General features: G+C 38.3%; 1 protein-coding gene across 1 annotated transcript in view; it reads right to left on the bottom strand.

Moving 5' to 3' along the window:
• Positions 1-12,574: 12,574 nt before the first annotated feature.
• Positions 12,575-22,196, bottom strand: part of DGKQ (diacylglycerol kinase theta) — a 106,574-nt gene continuing 96,952 nt past the window's right edge. Inside the window, exons 19-23 of the mRNA XM_081320325.1 lie at positions 21,113-21,213; positions 18,506-18,652; positions 15,941-16,052; positions 14,749-14,901; positions 12,575-13,731 (exon numbers count right to left, since the gene is read on the bottom strand). Coding sequence (XP_081176451.1) covers positions 13,633-13,731; positions 14,749-14,901; positions 15,941-16,052; positions 18,506-18,652; positions 21,113-21,213 — 612 coding nt within the window. The 3' untranslated portion in view covers positions 12,575-13,632. The remainder of the gene's footprint in view (positions 13,732-14,748; positions 14,902-15,940; positions 16,053-18,505; positions 18,653-21,112; positions 21,214-22,196) is intronic.

Genomic DNA, 22,196 nt, shown 5'->3' with positions numbered 1-22,196 from the left:
ACTGAAAAACATTGGTTCTTTTTATTCTTCTGACAATTGAATGGGTAAGTGGCATGGAAGCATTTAAAATCGCCCCGTCTTCTTCCAAAAGGAAAATATTGTTAATGTCAAGGAAACATCAAGCTTTCAGAGGGAGGGAGGGACAGGACATAAATGCTAAGCTATTGCATTGTCTTGGCTAATGGTGAACAGGCAGACAATATTGGGAGCAGGGAGACAAAAGGAAAAGAGATATTCATTTATATAGAGGAGGGGAAGACTGAATCATGTGCCATTTTAATAGGCAGCTTCATTCCCCTTTACTGAAGACACTTTTTCAGAGTTAGAAACAAGGATTTTCCATTAAATAGAACTTAATCTTAGGCAATGCTGCTAAATTGCAGCAAAGTTCTGAGTAATCTCTCCTTTTGCTTCCTAGAAAGCCGTGTAGAGAACAGTATATGGTTTGTTTGACTCCACTTTGCGCTATACTAAAGTTTAGGGTTTAGTGTGATATATGAGTGTTTCTGCAACGTAAAAACACAATAGACAAGAGATAGGTACAACAGAAATTTAACTGTTATATTTGTAACAAAAAATTTCTAGGCATATCCAGTAGTCACAATGTACTTGATACAGAATATTTTAAATCAATGCAAAATATACAATCAAAATGCCACCAAACATAAATACCTAGCAAAAATATACAGATCTCTTAAGGTTATAACCTGAAGACAAACGTATTTAAATATTGAAACAAAAAAAGCATAAACTTATAAATAATGTTTACAGTCATTGCATTTCAGGACTGCTACTTCAAAGACAAGACAAGGAGTTTGCAAGACAGATTAAGTAGAAAACTAGGCACACAACAAAACTAATATAGAAGAAACAAGTAAACAAGTTGATGTGCGTTGCTAGCTTCTGCTTAAGCACACCGTGGGGACGCTCTCCTAATTATTAGAATTTCACTATTGTTCTGGAGCAAGTTGTTAAGCACATATACTGCAAAAAGCAAGCACGGCACAAAAGGCAAACTACTCCGTTGGCCACACGTGATTTTCATGTTAGAAGTAGGCTTTTGCCACAAAATCTTGCTCAGCTTATTTAATAGAATGCGTTCAATGCATTACCTCCATAGTTTTCAAAGACAGGCTCCCTTCTGTGCCATGTTTAGACAATGAATACTGTACATGCTTCACACTGCCTCCTGTGGGATCCCGGGACAGGGTCACTAATCCAATGCTGATGTCGACAAAGGCCTATCACAACCGGTCTTCTAAAGCAAGGCAACGCAGGGCAGCAGAATGGAGGAAAAAAATCAGGAAGATACAAATCTCACAGCAACCTTAATGGGTGCCAAGTCCAACTGGCGCCATAAGGAGAAAGTGCATTTGACTGACTGCTGCAAAACTTAAATCTTTCTCTAGAACTTTCTCGCCTCTCATTTTGAATGAGGAAAGCGCACTCCAACTGCATGAGAATCGGGGTGTGTCAACCAGTGGTGGGATTCAAATATGGGAACAACTGGTTCTCTGTGTGGATGACGCTTCCGGAAGCCCGTTCTGGGCCTGGGCCACAAAAAATTAGCTACTGGTTCTGCCAAATTGGTGCGAACTGGCTGAATCCCACCACTGGTGTCAACCCACAAGAGCATACCCAAGAGAGAAAATATTTAATGTTTCAGTTGAAGTCAAAAATAGCACAGCAGTGAGCGGTTGTATATTAGATACATTCAAATGCACACACATACAAACAGACACAATATTTAGTTCTTCTCAAATGGCAATCATATCCCCTGAACTGCTTCACCACTCATCTTCTTTCCTGAACTGGCTTACCAGTAATTTCAAAGTCAGAGAGCCCTAGTTGACCAAGAAAGACTGTAGGCATCTCCAGGAGGAAACTACCAGCTTGTTTGTTCCAAAGAATTTTTGAGTCAAAATAGTTAAACTGCGTATAAAATATGTAACAATCTTCAGGCAACATGGGAAGTAGAGGCTTACTTGGTTAGCAATATAGCAATCAAAGTGATTTTTTGAAAAAGCTTTTTGCATAAGTAAATACATAATTCGGTTTGGAAAAAAACTGAATTATGCAAAAGCAAAGCAATGGAGACCATCTGCCTCATTGCCTGTTTGATCGGGAAAGCAATCTTTCTGAGTGATTTCTGGCTGGGGAAGTCTGGGAGTTGAAGTCTACAAGTCTTAAATTAATCAAGTTAACCCATCTGAGCCTGCTATAATTATATAATTTTCCTAAATTTCTTGGAAACCATATCTTGGATCAAAGATTCAGAAATATAAATGCTTAAAAGGTTTCCCCCCCCTAAAATATCAGTGTAAGATGGTCCTTTATTCTGGAAAACTTGGCAGAGACTTCTAGGAGTATATAAAACACGAACCCTAACAGGCTTATGGTTTATCTATTTTGGTCACTGACCAGCAAAACAGAATTTTGAAAATAGGATTATAGCTGTCCTGTTGCAATATAAGCTATCTACAGTAAAATTAACTAAATTTTTAATTGCTGCCAAGTGACTTAAGATTGCACAGCTTATTCTGTATAAGTGTACTGTATTGTGACGAAAGAAAATGACATTTTTTTCTTACCTTTCATACTTTTTTCCCCTTACCTAGAGCTTTAGCAAGTAATTTTTCTTTCACCTTTATATAATAGAAGTCAATACATTTTTAGAGACCTTTAATGTTAGTTACAAAACAGTGAACAGCATTATTTATGTGACTTCTTTACATTTTTGTTTTGATACAGAGCAAGTTAGGATTCTCACTCATTTCTTGAACAAATATTTATTTAAGCTTGCCAAATTAGTATATACAAATTTACCCATCTGATAATCTTGCATCATGCTTGTTCCCTTACTTCTACACATAAAGGCAGGCCAGCTTTTGAAGTGAATAGATATATCCCAGGAAGATCAATTAAGGAAAGTGAGCACTTTTCCAAGCAGAACAGGCTGCAGTGACTAATTTTATTTTCTAAAAACATATTTGAATTTTATGTGGGGCCAACAAGGTATTTGATGATAGCAATAGCACTTAGACTTATATATCGCTTCACAGTGCTTTACAACTCCCTCTAAGCGGTTTATAGAGTCAGCATATTGCCCCCATACTGACCTCGAAAAGATGGAAGGCTGAGTCAACTTTGAGCCGGTGAGAATCGAAATGCTGGCAGTCAGCAGAGTTAGCCTGCAATACTGCATTCTAACCACTGCGCCACCAAGGCATGATGCTTTGCACCATGCTAACTTCTAGTTACATGTAAAACAGAACAGTTCATCCATAGGATATCTGCCTCCCTAAAGGACCAATCAGATAAACCAGTTCCTGTTTTTGATAATACACCACCAGAATCACGTAACCTACTGGCACCTTAAATCAGCCAAATGCTGGAGACAAACTGTTCTGTTTTGCACCCCCAATGGTTTTGAACTTTAACATAAAAATCTACAGGGAAAAAATCAGACAAGAGAGCAAAGAGCCTTAATCAGCCAATCAATTAATAAAAGATGACAAAGGTCTCTAAAAAAATACTTCTCTAATACAACTTATCACTGTGCAAGATATCTCCTTGGATTATTCTCCTTTTAGCCCCCCCTAGGAGGGCTACTCTAGACCATGAAATCAACTCCACAGAAAGGCTAAAACTATGTTTTAAAATGGAGATTAGATATAATAATAAAATCTTGCAGGTCTGATGATGTTGCGCCTCCCCCTCCTTATAGCTGAATGAATTAGGGAGGTGTCTGTCTTCTGAACATTATCTGGAGTTCTGGACTTTAAAAATGCTTTAGCCGCTTAGCCCAAGGCATCTCCATCAAAGTCTTATTTCTTACTCTTTACCCCTCTATTCATGCAGAGAAATCAAGAGGCTCAACAGGCTTCATTTATACAAAATTATTAAGTGGACAGATTGTAATTGCATGCATAGACAGACAGAAAATCAAAGCTAGCAGCAATTCATATCTTTAGAAATATGCAAAAAACAACATGCACTTAAAACATCCATTCCACAAAATATTTTCCTTTATAGTTTTATAGATACCAAATTCCATTTCTCTACTTAATAGCGAAATACTTATGTACTGGTCAGAGTGTAAATGATCAATGGATATCAAACAGGGTTTCCAACCATCTTCAAATATAGAGGACGTAAGCATATATGTCTATTCTATGCAACTGCATATCTATGAGTGCTACAAATTTCCTGCATGGAAGCAATATTTGTGTAGAAAATTTGACATATACTAGAAATGCTGAAATGCTAGCTGAAATAAAAATATGGTAGACACACCTTTTACAAATCAAATCAGGGAATCCCCCAAAATAGACTCTTACTTTTTTATTATTGATAAATATTTAACTCAAGATCTCCATCAAAGTTTCTGCAACTGCATATAAATCTCTCCTTATAAATTATCTTCAGAAAATATAAACCTTCTAGTTAGAAATATTTAGTCAATATCTAAGTCAATACAAATGCTACAGACTCTGAATCTTCAGATGAGTCAAAAGCTACACATACAGCTTTGGAGAGCATCTTAAGAGATCAATCAAAAAATAGAATTTTACTATCAAATGCAGAAAGCAATGAAAAGCAGTGCACTAACATGGAAGTTTACAATCAACAGTCATAACCCTGTAAATATCAAAACCACTCACCAAATGACATTAAATTGGGCTTTTATGTTCAATTTAGGGGTTTCCATCTAATGAAAATTAACAGACCACCAAATTCACCCAAAAAAGTCTGGTAATTATTCCAGTCTGAAAGGTCACAACCTAACCTGTCCAAGTTACTAAAATCAAGCTGATTTTATCCTCATTTGGGTTCTGTGGATCATTTCCCACTCTCTAAAATCACTTTCCAAAGTGATTGTGGTAGGCAACAACTGCAGGTGCCTGTATCTTTTCTAAGCAAACTGTATTTTAGTAAGCCATTTCAAGTGAGAAAGCAGTCTGGCAAAATAAAAACCCCACTTAGCAGCACTCGGATTTTCAATTGTGTCAAAAATCACAACAGTCAGGTGGGCTCTTCAAAGATCACCAGCCTGTGATTAATTATTAAAAGAACAAAATGATTATGATAATCTGTTCCTACGGAATTGAAAGGCACCAAATGTACAAATGGGATCCAGAAATGGAATAAATAGCCTTCCCCAATCTACCTTTCACCTGATGTCTTGAACTTCAATTTCCATCAACTCCCCAAAAGTCCGGCTGTCCAGCACACTGAATGGGTTTGTGTAAGTCCTATTTAATTCAATTGTAATAGCCAATTTTCCTACGCTTAGACTTCATTTACCCTAGGTATGTCCAATCTGGGCAACTTCAGGACTTGTGGACCTCAACTCCCAGAATTCCCCAGCCAGCATGTCTTAAAAGTTGGCAAGGTTGGACACCCCCGATCTACACTAATGTCCATAAAATGAACAAAAATGTTTATAGGACGAAAACAGAATTTGCTTGCCAAAATTATAAAACTGGAATGCAGAGACTGCAATTTCAGGCAGAGACACCCTGTATTTTGAGTGCATGTTAATGGCTATTATAATTCTTATTTCTGATACTGCACTAAAAGTTATAATCGCTCATAACTTTAAAAAGTAATTTTTATAGAAGCTTGCAGGGAAATTTCAATTTATTTATTAATATCTTACAGAAGTACTTGCTGTGCCAAAGTCTATTTGCCAGCTAGAGGTCGGGGTGGGGAATAAATAAGCATTAACAAATACAACAGAATTACAAAGCAGACAATTTAACTACCGGTATGTGCTGGAGATCTTAACCCTAAAATGCACATTGTTTTCATCTAGGATTTTAAAGGCCAGGCAAGAACTTTGTAATAGCTATGACAAAGCTTCTCTGATATTTGCAAGTGCAAAATTAAGGAAGCATGTAAACAAGAGACGTCTATATTATTAATATTATTATTACATTAATAGGAAGAATGTAAAATTAATTCGGAAGAGGCCTGTGTCGAGAGTGATTTCAATTATTAACATTTTTGTCAAGGTGATCTGGGCTTATACAACGATTGGTATATTTTACTTCTGAAAAGGTTGTCCAGTCTGCACACTAAGCAGCCTATTGACACCGTGGCCTCTTAAGTGCATAATAGTGAACAAATACAAAGATGTATTCACTCTTCCTTGTTAAAAATTATTCCTGATATCTTAAAAAAAAACAAACCTGGAGGAATGCAATGCACTGCTTTCAAAATAGAATATGAGTTCTAGCCGCCCACTTGTTTTAGCAAAGAATCTATACCAGGGGTGTCAAACTCCCGGCCTGCAGGCTGGATGCATCATCCGGAAGCCACGCCCACCCCATTGCCGGCAATGGCAAAACTGCCCCGATACGTTGTGCGATGTCACGTGACGTTGCGAGTTTGACATGTCTGATTTAGACCCTCAGCCCAGATGCTGTACTATCCTCTTGCAGAGCATGACCTGAAAATCAGGAGCACGTGCTTCCGTTTTCAGAAGAGGTAGTCCTTGACTTACAGACATTACTTTCGTGACCATTTGAAGTTACAACAGCACTTTATTTAAAAAAAAGTGACTTACAACCACAGGGTCTCACACTTACAAGCACTGCAGCAACTCCAGGGTCACGTGATCAGAATTTCAGTGCTTGGAACTGGCATGTATTTACCATGCCAACTGCAAGGCTGCAGCATCCCAGAGCCACGTGACTGTCCTTTGCAACCTTTGCAAATGGCTTACCGTGACCGTAGTCAACAGGGAAAGACTTAACAACTATATGATTCACTTAACAACCATATGATTCACTTAACTGCAAAGATTTGCTTAAAAATTGTGGCAACCCCCCCAAAGTTCACACAATCAGGTGCGATTCATTTAACAACTGTCTTGCTTAGCAACAGAAATTCTGGTCTCAACTGTGGTCATAAGTAGAGGACTACTTGTACTCCCATGTTTTACCTCTATTTGCCTATGGTTGAACATTACATATACACCAATAGTTACTTCGTAAATCTGAAATCAGATAGCAAACTATAATTATCATTTGCATTAACTCATCTTCTGTTCTGGTGTTCCAATGACACAAGCCATAAGCTAGTGCTCAGTGGAGAAAAAAGGCAAGAGGGAGTATGTTGTTAAATCCCCAATTCAACGTTTGCAAAGAGTCAGTGACATTTGCATTAGGCTGTAACAGTCTGAGGCCAAGTCACACAAACGTGGTTATGACGATAGCCAGTGCTTTTTTTGTAAAAGAAAAAGGTGCCAGAACTCACACATGTCATACAACCCACCTTGCCTACCCTACAAGGTTCCATCCAAAAAAGGTGCCGGAACTCCGTTCTGAGTGTTCTATGACAAAAAAAGCCCTGACGATAGCTTATATCTAAAAAGAAAAAAACTAATCCTCACCACCAATCACATCATCCTACTTGGATGTTTCATGGGTTTCAAGAGGAACTAGCAGGAAAAATCCCTCCATCTCTTAAAGAAAATGTCAAGGCACGCCACACAGAGGGAAGCTTTTCATAGTGCAAAGAAATTTACTTTTTTTAATGCCCAAGTACATCAATGCAGCACTTCAAAAAAATCAAACAAAACATAGCACACTGTTTAAACTTTAAGGACACAGTCATGACGAGGTAAAACCAAGACAGCAGCTTTAGACGGCAAGGTCAGCGGGAAGCATGGAGTGGCAGCAAGGTATTGTCACTGGAGGAGCAGGGCCAGTACACATGCATTTTTCTCTTTCAGCGTTAGGAAATGGAGAGTTTTAAGGAAGCGAAAGGCAGTAGGACTCCTGGAAGATTGAGGAAACTTATTTCATACCATGATTCTATTACACTTGCTGAAAAATTGTGCTTCTGAAACTTGGCATGCAATCTAGGAGAGCTCCAGAGTTGTAAAAAGGGCAGTTTAGCACAAGCATGAAAGGCACATAAGACAATTTTTAGCATTTCTGCTACGATCAGCAATGTAGTGAAAATGTATAAAAATATTAAGCAATATGTGTCCAAATAATACTTTTGCATATAATCTGAGTGCGTTTCTTTGCTGAAAATGCTAAAATAGTGCAGATATCTTATGCGTAGAAACTCAAAAGCTAAAAATAGGTTGCTTCATGAATAATATTTAAAGGACAGTGTATTTCAGAAAACATGTCATGGTCAAAGGAAAATGTGCTCTTTTGTTATTATTTTTGTAAATTTACTCAGAAAAAGTAGTGCAATCAAAACTACATGCATGTTTCATGCAGACAAAAGAAATAAAGCTAAGTCCTATTTTAGATCAGCTAAAGTGGAGAGCATCTTTAAATTACATGAAAACTAATATAGCATGAAATGGCTTATGTTTAGATGGAATATGTGGAGGGCAGCTATGAGATTCTGGGGGAAAAATGCAGAAATATTAAGGAATTGCAGAAGGTGTTACAATTTCACTCCCACACACACAAACATACTCCTTTTGGAATCAAATGCTACAAACTTGGGATCTAATTAGACTGATTCACAGATTGTGCTAAACTGCAATTTATTTAACCATGGTTTATTCCATAAACATGCTACATCACAAACCATGATTTGCAACCAACAATGGCCAGATTCACATGGCACATTAGATTAAAATAAAGCAAGCAACAGTTTTGGCTTAGTGCAATGAACACATCTAATTGTAATTATTTTCAGTTAAGGTAGATTTTTCAAATAGTTGGCTATGCAGGTTTTCTATTAAAGAAACACAGCCACATGACTTGGGATGCAGTAGACTAGTTACATCAATATTCTTTGAACTGAATCCAATTGTCTCATTTTACTGATTAGTGGGAAAGACTGTTCTCTTCTAAGGGTACAGAATCATAGAAGAAGGTGTCTACCACACTAGAGAGGCCCCCCATGTGCAGAGACTATGTAGAGAGGCCTCAGAGATAGTGCAACACACAGTGGCAACATGTAAGAAGCACACTGGAAGAGTCTATATTTGAATGACATAACCAAGTAGCTATATTTGTTATGTCTATATTTGAATGACATAACCAAGTAGCTGGCATTGTGTGTAGGGATATCTGCGCAGTGCATGGGCTAGACCAGATGGGAAATTTCACAATAAGTAATGGATAATAGAGTAACAGGGTTAAGATCCTGTAGGACTTCCACATCCAGACAAGCAGGAATTGGTCAATCAACTAGACATCATAGACAAGGACCCAAAGACAACAATGGTGATAGATGTAGTAGTTGCCAAGTTACAGCAACATCAGGAAGAAGGAGTATGGGAAACTGGAGAAGTACCAGCACCTGAAGGAAGAACTAGAGCAGACGTGGAAAGTAAAGGCCAAAGTGGTCCAACAGATCCCAGGAACAATGTCAGAGGTCCAGAAGAGTGCAATGCTAGAAACAGCTAAGATATTGCACAGATCTTTCGAACTCCCAGGCCTCTGGCAGAACACCGAGATTGAGGAAGACACATACTACCCATAGGGGTGAGAAGGATTTTGTTTTTGTTGTTAAATGCTGCCAAGAAAATTGCAGGGATTCCAGCTGCCTGGAATCAAAGCTGACTTGAAGGCACACGCGCGCGCACACACACACACACACACACACACACACACAGAGAGAGACAAACACAAAAAGAGGTAAAGATGATGAAGAAAAAAGATCTAAGATTATCTTGTGCTTAAATAGCTAAATTTGATTTTCATTCTGAGTTTGTCAGATCATTTTCGGTAAAGTCCAATTCGGCATGCTGGTTCCCACCTCACAGACTTGGTTGATTTAAGGTTTAAGGATCCTAGCATCATCTTCCAGCACCTTTTATTTATCTGTATGAAAAATAACTGAAGAATTGTTTTCAGTTTGTTTTGTTGCTTAGTAGCAGAGAGAGGTTACTACAGGCAGATGACATTAGAACTTTTAAAACATTCCTTAGTAGGCCAAAAGCAACTAAGGATGAAGTGGGGATGGCCGTGGGTAAGAATCACATACAGCAAAGCATGTTCTGGACCAGGGGTCTTCAAACTTGGCCCTTTTATGACTTGTGGACTTCAACTCCCAGAATTCCTCAGCCAGCGTGCCTGGCTCAGGAATTCTGGGAGTTGAAGTCCACAAGTCATAAAAGGGCCAAGTTTGAAGACCCCTGTTCTGGACAAACCATGATGAGCATATCATCAGAACATGGTCCCAGTATCTCTCCTTGCTCTTAACACACAGACACACACACACATCCCAAATAACTTTTACCCTTCTTTGGATTATGGGCAAGTTCTAAGATTTGATAAAAGAAAAGCTCACATATGATTTTAATGTTATGAAAAAACTCCTAACTCCCAAAATAAAGCACATTTAGTTGCAAAGAATTACTTCACAAACATTTTAAACAAATATTCTCATTTCTGCGCAACATTTTATGGTCAAGAAACTAGAAAGTCACATGTTGGGTGGGGGGGAAGCAACTGATAGTATCATAATAACACCTTTTACAAAATATTCACCATTCTCCAATGTAACACTGGATGGCATGATATGGAGATGGAAATACTGCAAACTGCAACACGCTCTCACTGTTTGGAAGACTGGTGCATGAAAAAGTCTATTAAAAGAACACTAGTGAGCACTAGTGAGCACCACACAATTTTTCTTTGCAATTATTTGCAAATACAGATATACAAGAGATGCAAGACACACAGAGCGCTGAAACAGATCCACAGCTGACAAAGATGAGGATGGACTAGTATTATCGACATTGCAAGGACACACTATGTGAATCCACTTCAGATGTTTTCCAGACACCCCTATTCTCTCCTAGGAAAATACAGGATCAATATTTGCAGCAGCAAAATGATAATGCTTTTGAAAATGCATCTTTTCTAAACAAAAGCAAATCCTGCAGACTCTCTGGGCTTCACGTTTACTGAACATTGTCTGATTTTCTTCTATTGCTATGGGTAAGTCTTCCATTTTTGAAGATACTCATCACCACTCAGCAAGGCTTTATCCATTCTTACACATGTGGAAAGGATACTATAACAAGCACAACTTCTACAATCACATGGATATAAAGACCCCTCCCAATATATTTCCAGATACAGAAATACAATCTCTGCCTATGACCTGGTCACGTATAATGATTCTGATGAGGTTCATGGCTATTGGTACTGTGTTGACATTCAGGGTTAATTACTATAGTGTGGTACAATTCCAACAGGTTGGACACCTAGAACTAGGATTCCCCTCCCTCTTTTATTTTCCTTTTGCTACTCCATATGAAACAGTATCAAATTTAACCCAACTGCCCATCCTCTAGATCAGGGGTCTTCAAACTCGGCCCTTTTATGACTCATGGACTTTAACTCCCAGAATTCCTCAGCCAGCATGCCTGGCTGAGAAATTCTGGGAGTTGAAGTCCATGAGTCATAAAAGGGCCGAGTTTGAAGACCTCTGCTCTAGATGCTGCCTAAACTACTCTAGGCATGATGAAGGACATGAGGAGTCTTGAGTTCAGCAATGGTTAGAGAACCACACATTCTCCATCATTTAATCAACCGGGTCTTGGACTTACATACGACATTTTCCCCTTTGGTGTGGTCACAAAGAAGTCTTCATACCACTCTTTTGTTCTGTTTTGTTTTGATTAATTGAAACTTAGAAGTAACTGTAATTTAGAACTGAAGTCAAACCTTCCTTGCGGTCAACTACAGCTTATCTAAATTTTGAAGAAATGGAAAGTTGCAGTTCATTAAAAATGGAACTTATTTCAGACATACCCAGGCCAAAATGGGGCAGAGGGACCAAAGCTCCAAATTATCTTCTGTTAGCCTCTAAACAGTCTTCTCATTTGGGGGGAGTAGGGTACACAGGTAGCTCTCAACTTACAACAGTTCAGTTAGTGACTGTTTGAAGTTACAACAGTACTGAAAAAAGTGACTTATGACCATTTTTCACTTATGTCCATTGCAATATCTCATATTATCAAAATTCCGACACCTGGCAACTGACTCATACTGATGACGGTTGCAGTGTCCCAGGGTCATGTAATCACTTTTTGTGACCTTCTGACACGCAAAGTCAACGGGGAAACCAGATTCATTTAACAACTGCAGTGATTCACTTAACTGTGGAAGAAAAGTCGTAAAATGGGGCAAAACTCACTTAACATCTATCTCACTTAGCAACAGGCATTTTGGGCTCAATTGTGGTCATAGGTCAAGGGCTACCTCCAGTGGTGGAATTCAAATACCTGAACAAGCGGTTCTCTTATTGGATGTAGGCCTGGGCCTCCGAGGCCTAGAACAGACTTCCAGAAGTGGCACCCATGCACTTCCGGTGGGCTGTTCAGGCCTGGAAGGCCTCCTCCAAGGTCTAGACTGGACTTCCGGAAGCACTGTGCATTAAGCCACTTCTCCGAACTTAGCAAAATTTAGCTACTGGTTCTGTCAAATCAGTGTGAACCGGCTGAATCCCACCACTGGCTACCTCTATGGAGTTGATGGCCAAAACTATGAACGATTGTTATACAGGAAAAAGACACCCCAAAATGATAATCATGAAAGCAAGTACAAAATGTCTGTGTACTGACAGATGATCAGTTTCTTAATCACAAGGAACTCTCTATGTAGGATATTTGGCACCATCAGTTCAATTATCACATTCAGAGAACAAAATCCATTATTTGCTTCTAAAAAGTTAAAAGGTATTTTAACTGAAAATAAACCAATGTACATTTCATTTTCTGCATTATCATTTAATATTTATCAAAATAAAGGTTGAAATAGATTTAATTTTCTACATTGTGCTTTGTACCCATTCTGAGTTTTGATATTTCAGCAACAGTGTGAATGCTGACAGAAAGAGAAGGTTAGAGAATGAAATCGGGAACACTTGGCTTACAGATCAGAATTAGAGAAAAGAAACACACGCGGCACATTAGAAAGCCAAAGCTTGTAGGTTTTATATTAAAAAAAAAATCTGTAAACTATAAAAAAAAAAGAGACAAAATTACAGGAGCTTTCTTTTCTCTAAAAAAGTTTCTTATGGTAGTGTAGTGAAAGTGTTTGCGGTGCACAGACGACAACTCAAAACAGAGCACAGCTAACCACTATGGGAAAGAGTTTTCTCCCTCTTCGGGATTCTATTAAACGTTTTCTTTGCCAATTCTTCAATGAGAGCTCTGTTGTGTGTTTTAACAATTACTGGTTTAAAAAAAGTATGAGTAACCTGTGGGTTGCACAAGTGAAGAGGAGAAGACAATGGGATCCCTGGTTGTATAGATCAGGGGGGGGGGGGGAAATCTGCAATGAAGCTGGCCCAGTGGAACAGAGTTTGGACTGTGCTTCCTGGATTAAATCGTCATAAGTCTACCCTACTTCAAGAACTAGTTCACAAATTATATTATTGGTTTTTTTTTTCTATTCTCACCCAAGTTGTTTATTTTTCTCTGGACTAGCTTAAATCCTTCAATAGGCTCCCTAATACAAACTCCTCTGATGAACTCATGTGTATAATCACATTTCATGTCAGTTACACGTTACTGAACAATGAACATGGAACAAGAAGACAGGCTCATAAATGACCTGAACTATGCAACAGTATTTTGCCAGACAAGTGTCATCTACAGTAGATGTGCAGCATTTGGACTATGAGTATCTCCCGTCAGCGCCCTGCTTCGTCAGCCAACGTGGTCTCAGTTCTGGAATCCTTAATGCTTCCAGTTTTCTTCTGTTTCTGTTTCGATTTCTTTAACATATGAACCTGCAATCAAAGATCACACATACAAAAGTTATCTGACAATTAAAAAACAGACAATTATACAGGGGGAAAAAAATCTTAAAGAGAGAGAAGAACTAGCTTATGTTCCTAAGGCATGGCTTAGCATACACCAGCCTCCCCTACCTGGCATTCCCAATAAGCCAAGAATTGTAGTAGATACGCTAGATATGGCCATGGGAGGCAATCATCCTGTCCGACTGGACATGTTCTAAATATAAAACATTTGATGCAATGCAGAGAGTGGTAGGTAGAGGGGAAACCTTTGACAACAAGCTATGCATACAGAAACAACATGGTGTACATTCAGACGTTCATTTGATTCAGTATACTGAATCCTAGAGTAAAGAAACTAGCTCTGGCTATGATAACAAATATCTTTTGGAACTATTATAGTTAACTTCAAGTTGTTAGAAAGAGTTTACAGTAAGTTGAAAAATGTTGTACTCAAAGAAAACTCTATATTTGGAAAGAAAGAGAAAAGGTTAGGCTGGAACCTCACATTTTAGTTTTCCATGTATGCATATATTACATGAGGAAGATTTAGCTATGTGTATTCCAGCCTGCAACCTGAAATGGTACAGTGAGAACATGACCTTGAGCAATAAATCAATTATCATATTTAGTTGGTCTCCACTATGTCATCTTCAGCTTACTATGATTTTCAGGGTTGATTAATCTGTTTTCCATTCTGTTACCCCCCAAAATCCTGAATACATGATAAGACATTCATCTGACATGCAGGTTTATTCTATTTTTGGTAACATACATTCTTGAGATGTAATTCTGCTTAGCTAACCCAGAAATCCTCCAGTCGTAGCAGATCAAAAAGGCTGAAGGAAAAAGGCTACAGCTGTTGGCATTTTTAACAACTAAAATACATTCTATTTCAACCAGATCCATCTGGCTATAGTCTGTTATGTACAGGACCTGAACATGGTTACAGTTTTTTTTCTGCTTTTCTACAGTAATGATAAAATGTCTACCAAACGTATAAGTTACCTTTGGTCCTGCTGCAGAAATAATTATCTGACCTGGTGCTTGAATCCAGGGCTCACCATCTACTTGGACGGGAATTGGCTTCTGAAGTGTTACACGGAAGTAAGAGCCTTGGGCTATCCGGATGCCAGAACGAAGGCCACCTTGAACCTGACCCTGTTGTGGGGGGGAAAAAACTAATCGGAACACTACTTTTCAAAAACAAATCAAGTCTCCTTTGAGATCAATCACTGGGTAAAACTCATAAATACTGGTTCTTTTACATTCTTTATATATGCATCACACATGGAATTTCTCCCAATTATAACCTAAAAGCAAGGAGAAATTTTCTGACAGTGAGAACAATTAATCAGTGGAACAGCTTGCCCCCTGAAGATGTGGGTGCTCCATTGCTGGAGGTTTCCAAAATAGACTGGACAACCATTTGATAGGGATGACATAAAGTTTCCTTCCTTGAGCAACACCTGCGGCCGGCGTCAACTTCCCTCCGTCCAGTGCGCTCCCACAGAGAGGGCCTCCTCAGGGTGCCTCCGATCAAAGAATGCCGATTGGTGGCTCCCAGGGGGAGGGCGTTCTCTGTGGGCGCGCCAGACCTATGGAACCGCTTGCTGGTTGAGCTCCGGACGGCCCCCGACCTTCGCTCCTTCCGGCGCGACTTAAAAACATATCTATTCGAGCAGTCTGACCTGGTCTGATGGGTTAGGGTTGGGGTTTTAATATGTTTTAATACTGTTTTAAACTGGGCTAAATATTTAATCGTTTTTTTTAACTTTTGTATTCCGCTTTTTATATTTATTGCCCTGTACACCGCCCTGAGTCCTTCGGGAGAAGGGCGGTATAAAAATATAATAATAATAATAATAATAATAATAATAATAATAATAATAATAATAATAATAATAATAATAATAATAATAATAATAATAAAGACCTGAAAGCTTCCCTTCCAGCCCTATGATTCTATGTTCTATAATTTCCAAATATGCTTCCATTTAAACTATCCCACTGAACACCCTCGCAGTCAGCACCATATTATATTCCTATAGCCTTGTGTTTCAATATAAAACTCAATTAATTTACAAGGGCAATTGTTTCAGGTCAAGTCAAACAAAATAAATCCATTACACCCCACAAAAAGATCCAATTTTTTTTAAAAAAAAAACTATTAAGGGAAATCAAGTGTGCTTTGACTTACCATGTGAACAACTCCGGTGACACCAACTACTTCTAACAAGCCATCATCAATTTTTGGTTTCTCAAACCGACTGTCGTTATCAGACCCCCAAAGATCAGCCCCTGATCCCCAACTGGAAACAAAGCAATGATATAACCTTACTGCATTTACTTGTTTAGAAAATTCATGTAGCTGATCATCTTGCACATATATCTCTGAATGATTAAAAATAATGAACTAATAATAATAAAAACAAAAACAACTGGAACATGTCTTTGAACACCACTGGCATTGGCAAAATCACAATCTGTCAACTGCAAAAGGCAGCTTTACTTGAAACGACTTACATCCTGTGATGATAACCGTTAACATCAAACAACATCTGCCTATCCCAGGTCCTTGGGAAGGACTTGATAAGTAAATAAAAATGACAAATCCAGTCTAAACATCTGACTGACTGTGTGACAAATCATATTTAAACCTCTAATACCTTTTTATTTCTGTAAGACATTTACTATGGACCAAATGTACAAACAGTACATATAGTACATGTAGTTTTCTCCACTGATACTGTAATTACTGGCATCATACAGGGGCATTGTAGCAACTTGAGAGAATAATAAGTATTTAATAATCTGAAGACCAGGTAACATTTAGATATGGTATCTGCTCTTGTCTTAATGACCTGCAGAGGGCGCTTGAGAGCAGCAGACAAACCTTTAGGTAAAATGAAAGCAGTCATAAATCCTACATTAACCCAAAGATATTTAAAGACTGGGCCACAAAAAGAAAACCTCTGTCCTGAGGTACCAAGTCAACCTGTGAAGATGTCCTAGCATTTAAAAAGAAACAAACAAGAGTTTATTCAGAGGTGAGTATAATTAATAAACCAGATCTGTTATTCGGATCATGTCAGATTAACAGATTAGTAATACATTTTTCAAAAAAAACCCTTTAAAAATGAGAAAAAAGAAGAAACTGACTAAAATGCAGTTGCCTGGTTATTTTAAAAATTAGTTTCATCTTATTTATTTGTCTGTCCTTTAATATATTCAGGGGTCATTTTAAAGTCTTTACAAATAATCCGTATGTTGACTGGGTTCACAGTTTGTACTACATCATAATATGATAGGTCTGATTTTGGCTTTGTATGATGCATGTATCCAGCTAAGCTGAACAAATGCTGGTTTAGTGACGTTTATATTCATATCTCTAATATTTCTTTGTATCTATAAATAATGGACATATTAATGGTAACAGAAGGAATCATTCTTATAACACCTTCTTCCCTGTACACAGAAGATAGATTTGACTGAGGTTGTTTTTTTTTAAAAAAATTGTCAGAATTCTTAGAAGAGGCTCAGTGTTTTTGTATTTTAGAAATCTGAGAATCTTGCTGCTGATGTCGTCTGATAAAAAGATTTTGGGTAACCGGTAAAGGGGGGAAATGTCCATACAAGACAATGAAAAGCTCTGGGCAGCTGGCACTATTGAGCACAAGAGATCAATGGCGTGATTCTGTACAAGGCAGTTTTGTGTGGTCAGAAGTGAAGCTGAATGGACAAAGGCAGGAGAAACAATAAGTAGAACAGCTAGAACACAGTCCATTTGTTTCATGTCACCACGCTTCACAAATTTTAAAGACTGTTTTGGATCTCTGTGAAATAGTTGCCTCTCTCTCTTTAAATGAGTGTAGGCTATAGCAATGATACCTACAGGCATGGCAAACTATATGCCTATAACTTAGTGCAATATGACATAGTTTGCCATTACAGGAATACCGCTTAGCCAATCATTTAAGCCTGCAGATCTTCTTGCAATGCCAAGTGTGGGTCAAAATATTTTCTCCTATTTTAAATTAGTAGCTAAGCATCGTGTCTAAAATCAGATAAACCAGAAAGTTGGCTTGTTAGATTTTTTTTTCATCCTGCCTTTATTATTTTTATACATAAGGTAGTAGCCATACCTAATACTATTTCCTTCACCTATTTTTCCCAACTTGTGACGGGAGACGGGCTGAGAGAAAGAGACTGGCTCAAAGTCACCCAGCCAACTTTCATGCCTAAGGGAAGACCAGAATTCACAGTCTCCTGGTTTGTAGCCCGGTCCCTTAACCATCAGACCAAATTCCACAGCTCCAGTATACTATATTTAAACTGGGAAACAAGATAATATACAGCTGAAATAGTGCCTCATCCTTGCAGTCCCAACAAAAGAAGAACAAAGGAGAATATTTGTAGCGTGGGGTTGAAATGAGGGGTGCTTGGTGTTCTCTGAGCTTGGTGGTTTCCTTCCAGACATTTCATTACCCAAACCAGGTAACATCATCAGGGCTAGTCTAACCAAAGCATCCCTCAGAAGAACAAGAAGCACATGAACTTGAAGTTCCTATCCATTAACAACTCACATTTATTTATTAAATCCATAGTAGAATAACATAATTCAGAGTGTAAAGCAAATACAAGAGCACCTAAGAGCTGTTTATTAATAAAGCAATTTTAGCTATTACAACAAGGCAGCCCTAAACACTAATGTAAGCACTGTTTAGTAAAAAGCAAATCCAAAGCCAGATGTCTAGTTATTTACCTGGGAATATTTATGAAAATAAGACCCTCTATATTTGGAAGCTCAACTTTATGCTGGTCCACCTGAAGTTTGATTTCTTTATGAAGACTCCTGGTATGGCTCATTTTCTGCAGTCCAACTTTTACATAGACGCCTTTGTTGTGTAGCCTAGAAGTAAAAGTTGGGTTTCTTTTATAAAAATGGTATAAGCTCTGTGATACGTACATCTGTGCTTTGCTGATTGACACAACAGTTTCCTTCTCTGATTTTATGGGAGTCTTGCTTTCCTCACTTAGATCAGTAAATTTCTAGCAGATCAATCCTGAAATGGAACCAGGCTGCACATTTATAAAAAAAAATGACAAAGTCTCAGTCTCAATTAGACTGCACAGCAGAATAGTCAAATACCTTTGCTCTTATATGAAGACCAATTTCATACACTGGAATGTGGACTCAAATCAGGCCTTGCTAAATGGATGCATCAAAATTCAGAGGGACATAATACATTTCTAAATTGAAGAACCAAAACAGTGATCTGCGAGCAATTCATTGGAAATGGCAGTGCTTTTTTTGTAAAAGAAAAAGGTGCCGGAACTCACACATGTCATACAACCCACCTTGCCTATCCTACAAGGTTCCATCCAAAAAAGGTGCCGGAACTCCGTTCTGAGCGTTCTATGAGGAAAAAAGCCCTGGGAAATGGAATTCAATGTGAAAAAAAGAATGGCTTAATCTTTAAATGTTTACATAAGGAACTGTGATGAATGTAGATATGCAGGGGATTGTTGAAAAACAGGGCTCAAGTGGTTTTTTTTTTTTAGTTTTTGGAGTTTTAACTAAAAGAATAAAAAATAACAAGTCTTCTACATCATATCTTTTATCCACCCTTCAACCCAGCCACCATGATTATTTCAGATGATGGGAATTGTAATCTAATGCCACTGGCAGGTAGTGGGTTGAGGGAAGAAGAGACGGAGCTATCATGACAGTAATGGTTGCTACCCAGTGAACTGTATTAAGATTCCCTCTCTCTGACATGGCCATAAGTTCTGGAGGGCAGGTTTCACGTGAATAAACACAATGGATATGTTTATATATGATAGTTGAGTTTATTTCCAAAAACACAACTGGTAGTATCTTGCATCATTTTTTCTGTCATTCCTACCTACAGGAAGCCAGTTAGCTCCATTCATCTAAATTGGTATGAAATACTATTCAAAAGAAAATTGTCAAAGAGAGCGGGGGGGGGGAACTGGAGGAAGAGCCACTGACATTCTGAAGAGGCAAGCCTTGTCTCATTTTTCTGAGACTACAGATAGAGATGACCTGATAGTGTATGTTTGGATTTTCAAAAGACTCAGACAAAGCCTTCATTAAAGGCATCTGAGCAAAACTAGCAGCCATGGGATCAAACACATACCTACTCGTGGATCTGTAAGTGGGAAAAGTGGGGAAAATGGTAGTCTCCTTCAAGCTCAGATGAGCTCAGCACAACCTCATAGATTTCTTGGAAAATAAGGAAGCAATCTGTATTACCGTCTTCTGAGATTTTTTTATATATAAATGTTCCAGTCTAACTCAGAGAACTGAACTTCCAGATGTTCTCCCATCCAAATAATAACTAGGTCTGGCCTTGCTTAGCTGTCTAAGATCAGCCAAGATAGACTAGATAGACATGTAGCTGGGCATCTGAGGCACCAAATAAGCAGAAACATGATCTTCTCATTGGACAAGTATGAAATATGGTGTTTACCACTGACTAGTGTTAGAGTTGCCATGATAACCATTTTTAATAATATCCTTAAGTTATGGTAGCAGAGATAGTCTTGTAACAGATATTCTGTTGTGTTGTAGATGGGGCTGCCTTTAAAAATGGTCTGGACACTCAAAGTTAGCTCAAAATAGAGCAGCTAGACTGCTTATTAGAATTGGCCAATATGAACAAATGATTCCAGTTCTTAAGTCATCTTTGCTGGTTCCCGCTCCAGGTCCAATCCAAAGTGCTGCTTTAGACCTTTAAAGAGCAAAATGGTTTAGGACTAGGTCACCTAAAGAAGTTGTCTTCTCACATATGTACCTACTCAGCCCCATCACCAAAAAAAATTCTGTGAGCTTTTATAAGGTCTTTTCCTGTGGTGACACCTCATTGCCTCCTTCTCCCCCATCCTGAAAGAAGCTCAAGAAGTGTCCACCTTAGCTCCTCAGCTATTACCCAGATTTGTTGTTCCAGTAGATGGGCCTCGCATGATCACATTCTGGGCACTTGGTAGCCAGACTGCATTTACAGCCATTTGCAGAGTCCCACAATCACGATTGCAATTTATGATGTGTTTTGCCAGAAACTGGTGTTTACTTCATTTGGACAATGAATTCCCTTAATGACCACAGCATCTGCTTTATGAGTGTCACATTTGCTTAATGACCATTGCAAAAAAAGGTCGTAAAATCAGGTGGTCATGTGTTGACCCACTTAACGATCAGCGCAACATACAACCATAATTCCAGACTCAATTAAAGTTGTAAGTCAAACACCACCTGAATTAGTGAGATGAAATATATGAATGTTTGTTCTCAATAATTATCAGTTAGTGGGAGAGGTTGTTCCTTTTCTCAAAATATTCCAAATACCTGCTATTGAATTTGTCTGGCTCTTCTTCCCTGGCATGATGGAAACCGAGACTCAGCTCTGCATCAATTCCAAGGCCACAATAATTATTCATCTGTACAATCTGACAAAAAAAAGTAGAAATGAAGTTTCACATTTTGAACCAAACTATTTCTAACAAATACACAGGAACATCTCTATTACAAACTCTCCAAAGAACAACAGTATAAAGCAGATCCTATCTAGTTAGGTTCAATTTCTGGTCTCTTCAACAGGACAAATCTCTTATCTTGACCTGTTTTTTTCAATAGAGGTCACAGCATTCCAAGGATAATCCAGTAATATTCTCAATTCTCAGCATCCAGTTTATCTGTTGTCTTCTTCTTTTTCTACACTGCCAAATGTATGTTTTGTTTTTAGTCTGTCATATCCCCGCAGCTTTTGCTACCAAATAAAAAGAAAGTCAAATCATTGGATTTGATGAAGGAAGGATTGGACCCCTGCTTATAGCCATGATTCTTCTGAGTGATTTTGGAAAAATCAGATTAACATAATCTTTCTGGAATCCAGGAAGGGAGCCTTCTCTGAGTGATTTTTGGGGAAACCAGATTAACATAATCTTCCTGGAGTCCAGGAAGGGAGCCTCCTCTGAGTGATTTCTGGGAAAACCAGGTTAACATAAGAGAATTTTCTCTGTCACCGGCCTTTGGAACGTTCTCCCACAGAGATGATGCAGGCCCCCACTCTCCTGGCCTTTCAGACCTGGCTCTGCTGACTCACTTGAGGCTCACATGGAAGCCCTCCCTCTGCCTTTTTAACTCTGTTAATTTTATTCTTGTTTTAACTGCCTACCGGAATATATTATTTATATATTTTATATTTTTATGGTTTAATTGTACACCGCCCAGAGTCCGCTGTGAGGGAGATGGATGGTCTCCAAATTTGATATACAAATAAATAATCTTCCTTAGAAAATTATTTGAAGAGCTATGACGTATGGCACGTTAAATCCCTCACTTTCTTCACACAATGAATTTCAAGAAGCTACTTAAGAAAGCTGGTGATTTAATTTTACATTATGCAGATAATGTAAAGTTTACTGTGCTT

This window comes from Vipera berus (genome assembly GCF_964194415.1).
Source record: "Vipera berus genome assembly, chromosome: 2".
In the NCBI taxonomy this organism is placed as follows: Eukaryota; Metazoa; Chordata; class Lepidosauria; order Squamata; family Viperidae; genus Vipera; species Vipera berus.
This window is presented reverse-complemented; position numbering and strand designations above follow the sequence as displayed.